Source organism: Dermochelys coriacea, chromosome 2 (assembly GCF_009764565.3).
Source record: "Dermochelys coriacea isolate rDerCor1 chromosome 2, rDerCor1.pri.v4, whole genome shotgun sequence".
In the NCBI taxonomy this organism is placed as follows: Eukaryota; Metazoa; Chordata; order Testudines; family Dermochelyidae; genus Dermochelys; species Dermochelys coriacea.
The window spans coordinates 55791918-55806802 of record NC_050069.1 but is presented as its reverse complement, the minus strand read 5'-3'; the positions used below and the strand labels follow the sequence as shown (position 1 = coordinate 55806802).

The 14885-nt window shown below is 38.7% G+C and overlaps 1 protein-coding gene across 2 annotated transcripts in view; it reads left to right on the top strand.

Annotated features, from left to right (window-relative positions):
* ZFHX4 (zinc finger homeobox 4) overlaps positions 1 to 14885 on the top strand; it is a 182778-nt gene that overhangs the window by 145780 nt on the left and 22113 nt on the right. For both annotated transcript variants that reach the window (XM_038393510.2, XM_038393511.2), the window contains exon 5: positions 9645 to 9761. In XM_038393510.2, coding sequence (XP_038249438.1) covers positions 9645 to 9761 — 117 coding nt within the window. The remainder of the gene's footprint in view (positions 1 to 9644; positions 9762 to 14885) is intronic.

Sequence of the window (14885 nt, the reverse complement as noted above, 5' to 3'; positions counted from 1 at the left end):
CTAGTCTGGATCCTGGTCTGATTTTTCTGGTTTGGGGTGTATTAGGAGATCTCAGACTTCTAAGCCTCATGCTCTGAATGCCAATGAAATGCATCCCAAGGACTGGTGAAGGCTCCATTGGTCCCTCTCCTTTTGGTCAATACCCCATTTGAGAGGATTGGAAATGGACCTTTTAGACCACTTGAGAAAAGTGCAGCCATGTATATCCTTTGTAATTGTGGATTATGCCACAAAATATCATAAATGCAAATGTAAGAGCAATTAAATTAATGACTATCTTTCCCCCCGGTAGGGGTGCCTAGGGAGACTCTGATAGACAAGATACTAAAGGAGTTGTACAGACTATTGAAGATCAAGTCTCTCCATATTTCCATTTCCCATGCCCAAACAAATAGGTTGGTAGAGTGCTTCAATGAGACACTAAAAAAATATGTTAAAGAAGTTTGTTGCCACAGACTGTCTTCACTAAGATCCTTTACCCTCCCTCCCCATCACACCTTTGCAGTGCAGGAGGTGCTGCAGTAATCCACAAACTTCTTCCAGCCTGAACTGTATGGGAAGCAACCTTGGGGGTTTCTGGTCTTAGTACAGGTTGTGCTATAAGTTCTCACCCTTCACCAGAGGCTAATCGCCTTAGGCATCTTACAAGGGAGAATCTCCTGAATACCTGGAGTGCCCAAGAGACTGCCTGCAACAAAGGGACATACCTCTAAGTGTTCAGACCCAGGGATCAAGTGCTCTTGTTACTCTCTAGTTTGGAGACAAATTTTTTAGCCCACTAGCAGGGTCTTATGAAATTATTCAGCATGTAGGACTATTAAATTATGACATTAGACAGCCTGACAACAGAAAAACAACAAATTTACTATATCAATCACTTAAAGCCATGGAAAGTCCAGGAGGGCCTATTTATAGCCTGCCATCCTCCAAAACCAGAATTAGGGCCAAGGAAAACCAGCATCTCATCCCCAGGATGGTCTGTATTGGAAAAAAATCTCATGCCAGAACAGAAAATCCAGGCCCAACAACTGGTAGCTTCATTCCTGACAACATTTTCTGCCTGGTTGGGGCAAACCCACCTCACATCCCACCACATCCAAACTGAGTCTAGACAATGCGTCCAGGAGACTCCACAGCCTCTTCAATCCATGTTGAACCTTGAATGACTGAGGAGTCCTATAGGGAATGAAGGAGTCCAATCATATTGATCCCTAAGCTGGATGGGAACACCCAATTTTGCATAGACTTTAGAAAAGTCAGTGCCATCTCAAAGTTTGGTGCATACCCATATTGCATGTTGATGAGACTGCATCGGTTGGGCAAGACTGAATACATTAACACCCTCTTGCAAAGGGATATTGGCAAATACCACTCACTTTGGAGTCCCTAGAAAAAACAGTCTTTGCCACTTCCTAGGACCTGTTTAGTTCCAGACCATGCCATTTGGTCTACATGGGGCTCCAGCAACATTCTAATGGCTAACAAATCAAGTCCTCTGTCCCCACAGCAGTTACACTGTGCTTACTTCAGTGATGTTTTGGTCTATACCTGGAACTGGGAAAACTACATGAAGCAGGTAGTTCCTGTACTCCAGTCCCTCAAAAAGGCTGGAGTAGTGGCAAACCCCAGACAATGCCACAGAGGCAAAGATGAATTACTTACCTAGGGTATACCTTGCAAAAGAGCTATGTATGACCTCTTGTAGATAAGGTCCAAGCCTTGAAGGATCTGCCCTACGATGACTTCAAAAACACCCGTTTTGGGAACTGGTGGGATACTACCTCAGGTTTGAATTGGGGTTCTCATCTATTGTGACACTTCTCACTTATCTGCTCAAGGACAGCAGCCTCAGAAAGATGTGTTGGATGGAAGCCTCTAAGAACGCCTTTCAAACATTAAAGTCTCACCTCTGTTGGGAGCCCACTTTATACAGCCTGAACTTCATCAAAGAATCCCTCCTACAAACTGATGCTTCTGAAGTTGGGTTGAGGGTTGTCTTCTCCTACGTGGTCTTTGTCGAGGAACATTCCATTCTCTTCCTGAGCTGCAAATTGTTCCCAAGAGAATTGTCCCTGTTGTATCTAAAAAAAAAAAAGAAAAGAGGGCATAGTAGTGAAATAGGCCATGGAAGCACTCCAATATTACCTTCTAGGCAATGAATTCACTCTGATCACAAATCATGCTACTGTTTGATGGCTCCATGCTATGAAAGATACCAACCACTGACTCATGAGGTGGTATCTGTATCTCCATCCCTTCTTGTCCCATGTCCAGCAGAGGGCTGGGAGTGCTCACCTAAATGCAGACTTTTTCTCTTGTGGTGGAGGATGATTGGTGGAGGAGAGTGGTGTCCCAAGCAGCATCCTGAGGAGGAGGGTGGTGTGATGGGACAGTTAGGCCTCATACAGGCAATAAGGTGATTAATGAGGCAGATATACCCCATACTGATAATTAAAAGGTTAAGAAGAAGAACCTATGTACTCAGTTGGTCCCTGCCCTACTACACATGCAGCAAATGTCAAGTGTGGAGAGAGGAGTTAGAAAGAGTAGACCTAGCCCAGTTCAGGACTAACCAGGAAGGGGAACAGAGTTCTGCTTCTCTTGATGGGAGAGAAGCGTGCTTTCAGCCCAGAGATAGAGCTAGCTTGTTGACTGGATGAGCACATGCTACAAGGGACAGTGAGACACTGGTACTGGAAGAAGTATGGAGTGTTTGGAGACAAACCCTGAATAGAAGTGTGGTTTCCACTGAAGGTTCGTTGAACGATCCTGGATTTAGAGTCATGGAAAATTATGGTTGTACGAGACCTCAGGAGGTCATCTAGTCCAACCCCCTGCTCAAAGCAGGACCAGCACCAACTAAATCATCCCAGCCAGGGCTTTATCAAGCCGGGCCTTAAAAACCTCTAAGGATGGAGATTCCACCACCTTCCTAGGTAACGCATTCCAGGGCTTCACCACCCTCCTAGTGAAATAATGTTTCCTAATATCCAATCTAGACCTCCTCCACTGCAACTTGAGACCATTGATCCTTGTTCTGTCACCTGCCATCACTGAGAACAGCCTAGCTCCATCCTCTTTGGAAGCCCCCTTCAGGTAGTTGAAGGCTGCTATCAAATCCCCCCTCACTCTTCTCTTCTGCAGACTAAACAAGCCCAGTTCCCCCAGCCTATCCTCATAAGTCAAGTGCCCCAGTCCCATGATCATTTTTGTTGCCCTTCACAAACTCTCTCCAATTTGTCCACATCCTTTAGTTGTGGGTTTTTTGGTTCCCGATTTTGTTTGGACCTTAACACATCAGAAGGGGTAGGACTGAAATGTGCCTTCATAAGAGGGCAAAGCACCACTACCTTTGACTTACAGAGAGAGCTTCGTACTGGCGGAGACCCACAGCTGGGGTGAATCATGCCCTGACAGGCCACCACGGGTCATTGCAAGGTGGGTCACACCTCCACTCCACCACAATTTAAATAAAATAAGCTTAGCACCTCTCAAATAGCCAAGTACCTCAAAACAAAATGCAACACGGAAAAAACAGTCTTTGCTACTTCCTAGGACCTGCCACACTTTGACAACTGCTGTACCATTTGGTCTCCATGACAGCCACTACTTTATTATACCTTAGAGACTAACAAATTTATTAGAGCATAAGCTTTCGTGAGCTACAGCTCTTGAGCTGTAGCTCACGAAAGCTTATGCTCTAATAAATTTGTTAGTCTCTAAGGTGCCACAAGTACTCCTTTTCTTTTTGCGAATACAGACTAACACGGCTGCTACTCTGAAACCTACTTTATTATAATATCGTTTTCAAAAATACCCTCCGTAGCAGTACTTCTAGACATGGCAAAGCAGTTACGAAAACAAAGTAGCTAATTGATTAGTACTGTTAGGTGATACCCAGAAACATTGTCTTTGAGAATGACTTTAAAGAGCAGTTGGGAGTGACTACAGATAGTCAGACTCTCAGATAATTTCCAGGCAGCTCATCTTCTGTAAAAATATAGTATCGGGCAAATGTAATGTCAGATTGTTTGTTAAAATGTCTGTTTGGTAATCTGTGATGTATTTAGTATATATGGAGCTATTCAGCACTCATGATGGATTCCCCCTGGACTGGATCCAATGGAATTACTAGGGTAAATAATTCTTGAACATTAAATTATCATGAGCTATACAGATTTGTAAAGTGTATGTTAAAATGTCAGGTAATACCGTCCCCTTGCTTAGGTATTCTTTTCCCATAAATATTTTCTATTGTAAGTAGCCATAGTGTACTTGAATGTTAAAAACAAATAGAACAAAACACCTGTGGGTAAAATCCTGGCCCCTGAAGAAGTTAATGGCAAAACTCATATTGAATTCAGTGGGACTGGAATTTCACCCTGTGATTTTTCCTTGTCAAAATGCTTGCTTATGGCTAAATCCTGCAAACCCTTACCCATGGGAACAGCCTCATTGATGTGACTTCTTGCCTGAGTTGAGGTTTGTAGGATCAGGCTCTGGGTCTGTTCTGACATGTTGAGTTAGAAATTGGAGACAAAATGCTGGAAGAGTTGGGACTTGAAGGACTAGGAGCCTTCTTTACAACAGATACCTGCTTCTTATTAGTTTGTCAGGCACAAACTAACTTGATTGAAAAACTGTAAGTTGATTGTTTCTCTGCATTTTCCATCCGATGTCCAAGATGAGGAAATTATAAACAATGTACTTAAAAACAAAGGAGAACAACCGCTACATAAAATACAGCTAAAATCTTGAACCAGCTCATTGACCCAAAAAGCTAACCATGCTAGTCCCAATTTGGCAGGTTTAAGGATCCCAGGAAATACACATATTTGTGAGGATGTTTGTATGAATAAAACTGCAGTAAGAGAGTCAGGGGAACTTGTCTCCTAGTTAATTGTTTTGGAAATATCTGCTAAATTAGTGCAATTACTGTAACCTAGATGCAAAAACAAAACAAAACAAAAACCTCTTCCTTAACTTACATTTCATTTCTCTTAGATTCTATACATATGTTTCCTCTTTATCCATGGTTGTTTTCCCTTCTTTCACCTCACTTCTCTTTCCCTGCATTATATACTGTCCTTTCTTCTCTCTCCCCCACCTCCTATTCTCTCTCTCTCTCTTCTTTCCATCCCTTTAACTTCTTCCTCTTTCCAAACCGCTGTTAATTTGTGTTTTCTCCCACTTGGACCTGCTATTCAGAGGTGCTAAGCACCAACAACACCCTTTGACTTCTATTGAAGTTTTGGGTGTTAAGCATATTAAATATCTGACCCCTAATAAATGTCTAAACTACCCCATAAACTTGTCTTCTTCTCAAAGCCAGATTAATTTATCCCTCGCTCAGCATCATATTTAATGCACTTATGTCACCCATCATCCCACTCAACCACAAACAACTTTCTTCATCTTGCCCCCTCCAGGAATTTCTTATCCACAACCATTCAGTCACCCATTCTTAATAAATCACTCACAATTGACCAAGGAGAAATACAGGCACCAAGGCTTGAAGAGGGGCCTTTAGCTGTTGGTTGGTGGGTGGATGGAGTAAAAGAAAGCTCCCAGCGGCTTGAAAAAGAGCTACACCACTGGCCAGGATTGAAGACAGGAAACTCACTCTGCTGATCCATAGAGGAGGCTCCTTCTGTTGATTAGTAGGGGAAAAAAGGAAGTGACCTGAATACCTGGTCAGAATGGCATCCTCAAATCAAAGGAGAGAAGATTGTGTCAGTCACATCCTGACCTGCTCCAACTATGGAGTACAGCTGGGTCTCCAGCCCCATCCTTAATGGTGTCATTGGGCTGCCGTGGATCAAGGAAACTCTTAGCCCATTTGTTCCTCCATTTACCATCTCCAACAAGCCATGCAATGCCAAGGCCTGAATAGCAATATCTATGCAGTTTTATTATGCATATGTAGTATTCAGCTTTGTCTGGTTAAGGCCTAGATCATGCAAGTGGATCTACGTAGGCGGAACCTTATGCTTACACAAAATTGCATTGACTTCATTGGGATGGTGTGTGGTCATATGGATCTGCCCACACAAATCCCATTGCAGGATTGGGACCTAAATCTGTAACTTAATCTATTGCTATATAGGACATAGAAGGTATATAATAAAACACGGAGTGCAGTATTAGCTAGTTAATGTTGCTTTTGAAGCCTTTTTCATTTTTCATCTTTAATGTGATTCAAACTGTGCATTCTGCAGACTGCACTAGTATTGTTTTTTGTATTTGATTCTAAATCAGTTGTAGAAAAAAAGTTGATAATAGTTAAACTCAGGAGACCCAACATCAAAGGGAGTTTTCAATGTCTAGATAAAATAAAACCAGGTGTGACAAAAAATATCATATTACCATAGTAAGTGTTATTAAAACCATTAAGGTAGTTTGACTCCTCTGATCTGTTTATTTTGAATGCTGACATTTGTAAACATATATAGGTAGAACTCTTGTAAATTTAAAATAGAGTGTTAGGACTTGCTCTTAAATCTGAAGTGCCATCATGCTGCATTTTGCTGCATTTGTTGTTCTGAGCTGGAGCCATAACATTTTAAGAACTGAATGGTAACCATCTTGGTTAAAATATGAAACAGTAATAATAATTAATAACTAATACAATATGCTAAAATTTATATCTGTAGAAAGTCAGCACAGATGTGCATGATAGCATAATTTGGTATTTATGCCTAACAGTTGCTCTCTAATGAAATTCAATAATTATCAGAAGGATTATTCAGTATTTATCCCCTTTCCTAATTTTAACAATTTCTTTTAAGTAGAACAACTGTATTTTCATCTTATTCCTTTGATGAACCTGGTGACAGTTTGAACTTGCAGTAGTCATAGACACAGTTGCTACTATTTCTAAGGAATCTATGAGCAACTACATTATCATTTTTTATCTATGAAATTTCTTTCTGAAATGAACACCATACATACTTCTGAAATGAATGCCAAATGTATTTTCTAAAAATGAGTGCCTTTGAAAGCTGAGGCAGCCAGTTTATACTGTGCATAATAATGATATTAATTTTTATGGTGTGTATAAGTTACATTTTGATTAGTTTTTTGCATGATTAAAAATTTGCAAAGCCTTTATGGCCCCCAGGAGTCTACCTGTAATAAACAGCTCTCACCTTCCAAACCATAAAACAGGTCTGCAGTACTTGAACATTAGAGCTAATTGCCTTGCTACATCAAAGGGAGTACCAGAAGACTGAGAAAAATCACAGAAGGGAGGTGGGGTGGAGGGGGGGCAGTTTCACCTCTAAAGGTTATGTGTTTGTGGCTTGGTGGAGCCATGTAAAGTTATGGCCTCAGAACTGCTGTTTGCGATTAAGTTGATGGGGAAAGTCTATCCCACAATCTCTCTCTGCTGCTGACACAGAGTCTTTGTTCACATTCAGATTTCTCAAACTGTTGCCAGGGTCAGGCTGAGGTCAGACACCACGATGATGTATAGGAGAACATGTCTGGGAATTTCTCTCACACTTAAAACACATACCAGAAAAACAGGAGAGCACCCTGCAAAAATTGTCTGATGAGACCCAGATGACACTGTAGCTTTTCTTTTAGTACCTTCATAATTTTCTTGCTCTTTTCCTGACACACACACAATGGTTTATTAATGTGTGCCACGATAGCCCGTACAATTTTATGTCCCCTCAAGATAAGGACACTCAGTAGCACTTTGACACTTCATTTTCCAGCCCAGGGGGAATGGGCCAGTAAATCTACTAAAAGAACCAATGCATTCATTCCCAAGGATGAGTCGAAAAGGAATTGCAATAGGCTGTTTTAGGCCATGGGGCCTGACACTGGATATGAGCCTCATGTGTGTGCACTTGGCATTGACACAGCCCAATCCAGTCATGATCACAGACTCACAGCATCCCAAACTGTGCTCCCCTGCCACCCTTACAAATACAGCCTCACTTCCAACTGTGACTAAGATGCCTACCATGTTTGATTAGCAATCATCACTGAGAGAGGAGGTGGGGGGAGGGAAGAGGCTAAAGCAGCAAGAAGTGTGTTTCCATTTTGATGGTAATTTTTATATATACATTTATTTTAAAAAGACGTGACTGCCTTTCTTTCAGCATTGTTTTTAAAAATGGACATTGATGTTGAGCCCTCTGAGGCAGAAACACTGGCAAGTTCGTGCCAAACACATTGCTTTGATTTTTTTTTCTTTAGTTCAAAGTTGCAGCTGAATTCTTTCTTTTCTAATTTACAAAAGGTTTTGTGTAGAGTTTTGAATCTGATAAGCACGCTACTGTCTTTCTCAGGGTTGTTTGCCTAGATGTACAGTTTCAGTGAGTGGCTGGCAAGTAAGCCACTAAGTAGCAATTTTTTTTGTGCTCAGCTGCTACATATGACAGAGGATATTTCATTCTCTTGTCAGAATGTTATTAATAAAACATGGGGTGCGGAGAGGGCCACTATTTCCCCTTTCAATCACTCTAGCATTTACAATGAAAATTTTATGCAGTGTGTAATTTTCAGTTAATGCTTGACACTTAAAATGTCGGTAGCTGCATTTTGTGTGGTTCCTGAAGGGTTAATTGTATCATGTTCCCTGCATAAAAGCTCTGCTTATCAAAAGTGAATAGAAGAGTGTATGCAAATGTGTGTCTGTGACCTTTTGCCTTTCCAGGGTTAATTTATATGGTCATTAAAGATTTTATGAAATTGAGCAGCCTGGTGCTTCAAATCCTATTTTACCTTCACCTCCTAATTTATATAATTCCTACCTAAACTGGGAAATATTATTATTATTTTTTTGGTGCTCCAATGAAAACAGCATGCTGTGCTATAGGGAGTTGCAAGTCTGGTTATCTGGCATTACTCAGATTGCTAAAAATTCATTAAAATGTGACATCAGCACAGTGAGAGACAAATGATCACAGAGTGAAAAGGAACAGTGGGCCTTTCACGGATTAGTGCTACACAGCCCCAGCATAGAAGCTAATTGCATAAACAGATTAATCCACCAGTAGCAGCGTAGCCAAGATTTGCAGAATAATTAAATAGGGTTGAGTTGCTGTGAAGATTTCCATGTAATCCAGCTTGTGTGAACACGTAAGTGAGGTGTAGGTAATACTGATTCCTTAAGAGCAATATACTATGTTATATCATTTATCCTGTATAGCTCCCCCTGGAGACAAAATCTGAGAGTTCTCCAACAAAGCCAAAGGTTTATACCTAATACAGTACTTACATACTGCAATTAGCCAGATACTACTACATTAATAGGATTTATTTTTGAGTTTCTTTCTCTTTTTTGGCTTTAAAATTCATTTTATATGTGAGGGGTTTTTTTGTTCAATACTCTGTGTGTGTGTATTTTTATACAAAGCACTTGTAGCCAATGAGAACCAAATGAGAAGCTTTAGATCTGTCATACTGGTGAACACTGTATGGTCTGATAAAGTCATGTTTGTAATTTCTGGATAGAATCTGAAATATTGCAAATTTTTCATAATTCATATCAGATCACTTGAAAGTGCCATTCTTTTTCTCCCCCTTCATTCTCCCCTCCCCTTTCCTTCGATTCTGTTCTTACTAAAGGCTGTGTTTTTAACTGATGTTAACTGGTCACTAAGTTAGCTCTTCTCTGTGCTTATCCACAGAAGAACAAGGTGAAGATACAGAAGGGTCTGCTAAAAGTACATCAGTGGCTGTTGCTGATGATAAAGACACAAGTGAGAGAGACACTAGTGAAGGCAAAAAAGCTAGTAAAGACTCTGGTAAGATGCTAGAATTTTGTCCTCCCCTTCCTTCCCCTACCCCCCCTTTTATCCTATTAAATGCTCTTTCATTTTAAACTGTCTGGACATTCCCACTACTATTCATTGCATGTGCATTTTGCATGTGATTTCTATCAGTAGCCTCCCATTGACCTATTTTTAATCATAACCATCTGACAGGATAGATGCGGATAAGTTGAAGAATATTACAGGACGACCAGTGAGATTATTTTTTAATCAAATCAGTTTGTGTGCTTGTAATTTTTTAAGCGCCTTTCATTAATCTTAGCTGTACTTGTGATTCCTCTGATGGCATATTAATTTTTCATAAGCATAGGATTAGATACCACTTGAATTCTTTTTTCTCTGCAATCAAATTTGGTCCCTCTTTGGTAACCCTAAGAATGTGGGGGGTTGGGTTATTATTATTGTTGTTGAAATTGGGTTTTTGTTTTCATTCTTGCCGTCTGATCACTTATAGTCAAGAATCTGCCCTCTTCTTGGGCATTTATTTGAGGCATTTAGAAAAAAAAACAAAAACCCAAAATCCATCAAAAAAGATTACAGATGATTCAGCCTAAGAAAGAAGAAATATCATTGAAAATGGATTATGAGTTAGGTAATTTTGATCTCCTGGAATAGACAAATCCCAGTAATGAAAGCTACTGTCTTTGAAAACAAAACCCCTATGTCATGACATTTATTTGTGCACAAACAAACCCAGGGCCAGCATCTGGTGTAGAAACCCAAGGCTTTTTCTGTATTTGATTTGGCAAATATGTGACTTCATCCATGTTTTTTATGTATGAGATGGAAATCTATGGTCGCAATGAATATTACATTGGCTACTTTTGCTGCACGCTATACCTAGTTACATTATGTTGGATTCATTGAAGCAGAAGAAATGCTGAAACAGGTTGAAGCCTATTAGTTTCAGGTAGTCATATATCTTTTCCCTGTATCCCAATGACAGTAGCATATAAAGGATCTTGTATTCTCCATAACGACATTTAGTTGTACAGAAAATATCATTTTACGTGCACGTTTACTTAAACCCGAATTAGCCCATATTTGTAATTCACTCTACGTATTAAAAATTTTGGATTTATTCAAAATATTTATTGATGGCCCTTTCTATATCAAATTAGTTCAGAAGACTGCTTTAGGGACTAAAGCTTAGTTTAAGCTTGTTGACATGTTGAAGTCAATATCTGTTACAGTTTAGACCTCAGCTGCACTTCAGTTGTTTTATTTTTGAGATCAAGAGACTGCAAAAAGGCTGCTGATGACAAAGATGATGTTGAAGAAGGAACTATGTTGTGGTTTAAAATATATATCCCCCTTGGCTGGCTCTTTGACTTGGAAAGAGCTGTCTGCAGCACAGTAAAGCCATGCTCCTAAGCTGACTTGGGTCTTTTCTGCATTGTCTAATCAGTGGGTCATCCTAGAAATGCTTCAACGGAAAGGAGACAGCCATGTGAAGCATACATTTCCTATCATTTGCTCTACCTCGGGGGCACCGGAATCCACTTTAGAGGACTTTTCTGCCCACTCTTTGTAAAGCAAACTCACTCATACTTGTGGAGGCAGGAGGAAGGTATTAAAGGTCCAGCGGCGAAAATGGACTCTGGAAGAAATAGTGTGGGGGAATTCTCAAGATTCCACTAGGATTAGCCTGTCATAAGAGCCAACTTTAATTGGGCAAACCTATGCCCAGATGCCTGCTGGGTGCAGTACAACAAAAATGGCATAATTGTGGTGCACCCCAGTGTCAGTAATTACAAAGGTATCTCTGCAGTAAGAGCTGTATAAAAACAAATGTCCTCATGCTTTTCAGCGTCCACAGAAAACAATTTATACTGTAAACTCTTAAGCTGACCTTTTAAAAACTTTTGTTTAATTTTCTAAATTAATTCTGCTTATGTAGCACTCATGCCAGGGTCTTAATTCTCAACTCAGCTGACAAGTATTTCTAATGACTGAATAACTGCTTATATATAATTGAATGTTAATTTGGGCTTTCTCATGAATTGAGTGTTGCAAGTCTTGCCAAAAAAATCTCAGGAAAACCAATAAATTAATCACAATCTTAACAAGTTAGACAGGAAAGCCGTGTGACCCCTCTTTAGTATGGAATCTATTAGAGGAGAAAGGATTAAAATGTTATTTAGTAACAATGTGTTTGTGTAAGATGTTGTGCTGTATTGCTTACCTTATCACAAGGACTGGAGCTTTCAGAATGAGACTTGACAATATGAAACTTATATTTGTTGAATATTCATTCAGAACAGAAAGCCTACTAATGCCTCCTTTATATTGTCATTTAAATCTAGTGCCACTTTAGATTAATTATAATCCAAATTACAGCTCTATGCAATGCAAGAATTAATATGGAATATATCCAGATTAATACATTTGCATTGAAAATATAATATGTATCTGCCATGGCTAAGGGGAACACTTTTTAATAAGGTAGTAAACATGAGGAAGGATGGAAATTAACCTTCATTATTGCAGTGAAAATTACCCTTTCATTCTACTCTAATTAGAATGCTGTACCAGTAATTTTAATTTTGGAATTATTTTGAAGTTGAGTAACATCATCTGATATATCACAAGTCTTAAATTATGCAATCTTTATGAAATACATTGATTCATAAATAACAAACCAGTATTTTTGTTCAAAGGTTTTTCAGAATTTTATTTCGTAAGGACACATGTTTTATTAGGCTTTCCCCAGTTGTTATTAACATAAACCTTTTTATGACCCTTGTTTTTATTTTAGGGTTTTAGAATTATTAAGTAGGTGATTGCATTTGAATTGCAGTGAATTATGTCATTTTTGTACTAGCAATCTTACATGAATTAAATAATTCTATAACTGACAGGTAATCATTGACTAGTCTATTTCATAGTGCTTATTTATAATTAAGCTTAGTTTTTGAGCTAAATGCATTGAAATTACATTATTCAACTAAACTAATGCTGTATATTTTACATTATAAAATGAATTATGGCTGTGTTTCACAGTTAACAAGAAAACAACAAATAGCATGTCTCTAGAACAAAAACTGTATATTTAAAACACAAAGAATGACAGGATTTAGTCCTGTTCTAAAATTGCATATTAAGAATACAATGCCAGTGGAATATCCAGCTATACAAATGACCTAAAAGATGCATACATCAGGACCCTTTAATACTTGTTCAATTGCTACTTTTTTTCAGTGCCAATTCTATAAGCCCATGTCTTTGCTCTGTCACTCCACAGGGAACTTGTCAAAATAGTGAATTCACCAGTGAAAGTATATAGTATATACAGCTGAATCAGGTGTTAGGGCATTTCACTGGTATCAGTTGAACTAAAAGGAGCTGAATCTCTAGTGCTTTGCCCCTTGCATACTCATTTATACTTGTGAAAAGTGGGTGCATAGTGTAAAACACTACTAATTTAACCTGGTAGTGTTTGCCACTCACTCTGCACAGGTGCAAATGACTACACAAGAAGCAAAGCAGTGGAGAATCAGGCCCTAGGTTTCTAATGCTTACCATAAAAATTTGAGACTGTTATTTTACTTGATGCCAGATGTAACTTTGGTCATTTAAAAAGCAGCAACCTTTATGGTTGAATGAATCCAGACCCCCTCCCCCCCAATTGCCTTGGTTAGCTTTAACATTTTATATAATTAGCATAGTAAACATAGTAAAGGGCCTGTTCTTTGTTATGTATTTATTACCCCAAAATGCAATGTTTTATAAGGATTGGTTTACATTAAACACAAAAGAAAATGTACAAAACCAATACTTGTAACTATAGAAACAAGAAATATGAGTTTTATGATTGTTATTGGTCCCTTGAAATTATTATCATATCCAGTGGTAGAAAATGTTGCCTAATGTAAACACACTATGCATTCTCTCTCTATTGCTCACAGCTAAATTCCACCAACAGTTCATACCAATAGTAATCCATTTGCACCAATATAACTGGAAGCAGAGTTTGCCCGCAAAATTCCTGTAATAAAGTGCTACATGAATATAGCATGATATGGAAAAAATATGCTTTTTATTTATTTATTTTGGGCCAGATCCTCGGCAGGTGTAAATCAGCCATGCCCTATAATAATACCAATCTACGCCAGCTGAGAATCTGTCCATTGTCTTTAAAATGGGACGTTTTAAAGTGACATATGATGTAGATAAGAGACAGTAGTCAACTGTTAGACATTTTTGACAGTTGGAAATGAAGAGAGGTTAATAATTTGAACCCTTCTTTCGAAGACTTGAAAAGTAACCTTTCTCTGTTAATAGAGTGTGTCACTTTTTTTATTTCCCATAATTCTTATATTTAAGGTATTTAAATAATAATGCTGTACTCCCACATATATTCTGATAGACTAGGGAGTATCGGAAACTAAACTGAGTAATATAATGATAGCACATGATGTTGTCATGTACATTATGCTTTTAGGCATCAAAGGCCCAATCCTGCAGCCCTTAATCAAACAAAATTCTTAAACCCAGCTCTTTAAAGTATATAGGTCTTGCTGCACTCAGCATTGCAATACCTAACTGATTTAGGAGGTAAAATCTCATTTTCAAAAGGGATTTAGGCACTTAGGAACCTAAATGCCATTGATCAATAGGATTTTGGCTCCTCAATGCCTAAATCCCTTTTGAAAATGAAACTTGGCCTCCTAAATCAGCTAGGCATTTTAATGCTGAGTGCAGCAATGCCTACATACCTTTAAACAGCTGGGCCCTACACACTAGCCTAAGTAAGGCCTAAGGGATCAGTCCTGAACAGTGTGGAAATTTGATGGAGTTCCAGAAATTAAGCTTGTTGACAAATTAGTCATTAAAGGTAGGAAAATATGTCAAGTGTAAACTTAAATTTTAGCAAGAATGTGTCGGAATCACTAGTCTAAATTACATGAAACTAAGTAATTACATGAGGAAACAAATACAAATGTAATGTGTGGGGAAGTGACCATTAATGTATATGTAATAAAATATATTTGTGTGTTTAAAAAAAATGCCCTGAGGAAAATATCTCTGTATGATTCAGCATTCAACTATTTATTATTGTTCTCAGGGTCTGTTTGTTTTTTTCTGTTTACCTTG